Consider the following 4,101-nt stretch of genomic DNA (forward strand, 5'->3'; position numbering starts at 1 on the left):
TTCAATTGTCCATTCTCTTCACTATTCCTGTTTCAGGGTGTTTGTCCATGTCATTTCTAAAGCCTGGACTACTCTACTTACTCTTAAGTAATAGCTCCCTGTTGAACAGAGTCTGAGCAATCTCCTCTGTGATGAGTTGCTTGTTCTCACAGTTCTCTGTTCGGATCCTTCAAATCAATCATCAGAGTTTTCTCTGCATTTAAAGCTATTTAACATCCAGAGCCACCATTAGCCTTTAAACTTCCTGAAGCCAGAATCAATATTTTACATCAGAACTTGACATAGTACCTTGTATATAGAAGCTATTCATTATAAATATTAGTTAAATGGATAAACAAATGCATGAATAAAAAAAATTATGGCTATTAATGCAGATTATTTTTTAATACCAGTTTAAACCAAAATGAAGTCTCTTTTTCTCAATACTTATCTGAGTAATTCCTTTGTTATTATTTTGCTTGTGATCTTTTAGGTAACAACAGACAAAACCAATGTATGAAGCAAATCACTCTGAGGTGTCTGAATTTGTGTTCCTGGGAATTTCTACCTACAGGCCAGTGCAGTATTTCCTCCTTGCCTTCTCTATAGTGACTTATGTAACAATTATTCTAGGGAACCTCCTAGTTGTGTTTACAGTGATCTTTGACCCTCATTTACATTCCCCTATGTATTTCCTTTTAGCCAACCTTTCATTTATTGATTTGTGTTTTTCTACCTTAACAGTTCCTAAGCTGATTTCTGACTTGTACTCTGGGCACAAAACCATATCATTCCAGGGGTGTGTCATCCAGATATTTGTCCTTCATGTCCTGGGTGGGTCTGAGATGGTGCTGCTCATAGCCATGTCTTTGGACCGCTATGTGGCCATATGCAAGCCCCTTCGCTACGTGACTGTCATGAGTCCGTGCATGTGCACTTTGCTTCTGTCTGGTGCTTGGGCTATTGGTCTCATTCACTCAGTGGTCCAGTTAGCTTTTGTTGTCCATCTGCCTTTTTGTGGTCCTAATGAAATAGATAGCTTTTACTGTGATCTTCCTTGGTTTATCAAACTTGCCTGCACAGACAACTACAAAATAGAGTTCATGGTTACTGCCAACAGTGGGTTTCTTTCCATGGGCACCTTCTTCTTATTGATTATCTCCTATATCTTCATCCTGGTCACCGTATGGAAATGCTCTTCCGGTGATTTGTCCAAGGCCTTCTCTACTCTTTTAGCTCACATAACTGTGGTGGTTTTGTTCTTTGGACCATGCATCTTTGTTTATATGTGGCCATTTCCCACAGCGTCAGTGGATAAGTTTCTTGCCATTTTGGACTTTATGATAACACCCATCCTGAATCCTGCCATTTACACATTGAGAAACAAAGACATGAAGATGGCAATGAAGAGACTGAGCAGCCAGTTCCTGAGTCTGAGAAAAATCTCTTAGATAACATTCAAGAGCACAAGTTACTTAGTGCATTTTCAAGCCAATCAAGTGACACAAATGCTTTAATAATGGTACAAAATTCGGAAATTACCAAATACTCCAAGTGTTTAATGTAAAGACCATCTTTTTTTCTTTTAGATAATTTATTATACATACCTGTGGGGTACAATGTTGATTTTCAGTAATTGTGTACAATATGTGATGGTTAGATCAGGATAGTTAGCTTATTCATCATTACAATACACAATCATTCCTTGTGTCCATTAACAAATTCCTCATTAGCCCCTCTCCCCCTCCCTTCCCCTTTTCCAACTCTAGTAACCACGGTTCTTTTCCCTCTTCCTAAAAGTTATTAGACCAAGTACATAAATTGTTCTAAATACAGGAGGCCAAAATATCTGGATAGTTTTATACAAAGTCAATAATAACATGTTATTTTGTATTTGATTTCTCTGTGTGGACTATTTTTATGTACTTTAAGCCTTTTAAGTACAGACAGCATACATTTTTTTTGTAGTCTTTATGTTTAGTTCACAGATGACTTTGAAAAATTTGTGAAACCCATTCTGCAGTACTCTAGTAACAAAACCACTAAAAGTGTTGGTATTTTCCAGTTTTTATGGATTGGGACATTTTCTCATAAAAAGATAAATTAGCTCCCAGCATATTTATTCTTTTGATTCATTTGAAACAGAGTAGTCACACACTGCATGTTGAATTAGTTTTTGCGTTCACTACCTATGATTTACATTGAAAAATGCTTTGAATTACTCATTGTAAAAGATGTACTCTTCTAATTATTTTTCTAAATTCATCATTTTGTAATATTCAGAATAGATTATTGACTATGAGGTTACATTAAATTATCACATTAACTCTCTGTTTTAGAAGTTTTGTGGCAACTGAGTTATAGTCCCAGGAAACGTTTACAGGTAGTTGATGAAAAAACATATGGTATAGCCTTAGGATCTGCTGAAGGTATGACCTCAGATATCAGACCACCTGTCTTCAAATTAATCAACTCAGAGGTAATTCAAGTCAATTAACTTAGAGGTAACTAAGTTACTTAGAGGTATTCAAGTTAATTAATTTTGAAGATACTATGAAATACACAGCTCTCCTTTGATTTAAACCTAGTACATGAATAATTAAATTTACATTTTGTTTGAAAGCCAAAAGGTGCATGAGAGAGAAGGATTTAAAACCTGGAGAAGGAAAGAACAGGGTGTAATAAGGTAAGTAAATAGAAGATAAATAGGGAAGTGTAAGAAGGGGGATTGACATATGGTAGAAGGAGAAACAAGAGGGAGAACCTCGGAAATGCTATGTTCTGTGGGTGAGGATTGTGGCTCCTACTCTTGCCCTTGCTTGTCTCAATTCCATTGGATTCAAGCCCTCTCCAGTTGATCTAGGGCAGGAAAATTTATGTGTAAGTTGTTTATATCAAAATTTTTGAAATTGTGACAATGTTTATGAATCAATCAGTGAATATTCTTTAAACATCAAAAGGATGTTGGTCTGATCATTTCATAGCAGATACTATTTTTGTTTTATTATTTTAATAAAAAAAGTGTGTTTATAAAATGGTGTTCTTAATTAACTTTAGTTATTACTACAAATGATGTGGACTACGAAGTTACCCAAGTATACAATCTGCATAAAAATTTTTTTCTCATAAGAGTTTTACAGTTTCTTAAAAAAATTTAATTTATCAATATACAATGTAGTTGATTTTTGTGTCTCTTTATCAGTTCCTCCTCTTTCCCCCTCCCCCCATCAACATCACATCTGTTCACTTGTCTTAACAAGTTCAAGGAATTGTTGTGATTGTTGTGTCTCCCCCCTACCCCATTTATTTGTTTGTATATTTATTCACTTTTATTAGCTCCCACAAATAATTGAGAACATAGGTATTTCTCTTTCTGTGCTTGGCTTATTTCACTTAATGAAATTTTCTCTAAATCCATCCATGTTGCTGTGAGTGGTAGTATTTCATTTTTTTCATAGCAGAGTAGTAGTATATTGTGTAGATATAGCCATATGTCTCTGATAAATTTGGATTATTAACAATAATTGTATTACTAATTGATGCTAACTTCAATATAATTTTCAATTTTAATTTGAATATTTTAATCAAATTTTGCAGTTTTAAGACTAATTTTTCTTTATAAAAAGTATAATAATCTAATAGGGAGAATTCTGAATATTTAATGCTTTTCTGTTATAAAAAAGTTAAATTTTTTCCAGTTTTACTGATGTATAATTGATGAAATTGTATGAAATTAAGGTGTACAATTTGATGATGTGATATACATATATTTTGTGAAATAATTATTATAATCAAATTAGTTTACATATATATCACTCACTATGCTGTATATTAGATTCTCTGAACTTGTTAATGCCATAACTAAAGTTTGTACCTGTTGTTCAACATTTCCCCTCCCCTGCAGTAAACACCATCATACCCTCTGTTTCTATGAGTTCAACTTTTTTAGATTCCACATATAATGAGATCATGTAGTATTTGACTTTCTTTGTCTGACTTATTTAACTTAGCATAATGTCCTGAAAGTTCATCTGTGTTATTGCAAATTGCAGAATTTCTTTATTTTTATGGCTGAATAAAATTACTCTGTACATACAAGTATATGCCACAATTTTAAAATTC

At 33.6% G+C, this 4,101-nt stretch overlaps 1 protein-coding gene across 1 annotated transcript; it reads left to right on the plus strand.

The window, feature by feature from the left end:
- The first annotated feature begins 491 nt into the window (after positions 1-491).
- LOC134372090 (olfactory receptor 4F6-like) lies at positions 492-1,430 on the plus strand. The gene has a single exon (XM_063089224.1). It carries the CDS (start codon positions 492-494, stop codon positions 1,428-1,430), a length of 939 nt encoding a protein of 312 aa, XP_062945294.1.
- The last annotated feature ends 2,671 nt before the right edge of the window (positions 1,431-4,101 follow it).

Source organism: Cynocephalus volans, chromosome 3, assembly GCF_027409185.1.
Source record: "Cynocephalus volans isolate mCynVol1 chromosome 3, mCynVol1.pri, whole genome shotgun sequence".
NCBI classification, from domain to species: domain Eukaryota; kingdom Metazoa; phylum Chordata; class Mammalia; order Dermoptera; family Cynocephalidae; genus Cynocephalus; species Cynocephalus volans.

What these genes read in the sequence shown, in the direction of transcription:
- LOC134372090 (XM_063089224.1), top strand. Translation starts at nt 492, where the DNA reads ATGTATGAAGCAAATCACTCTGAGGTGTCTGAATTTGTGTTCCTGGGA.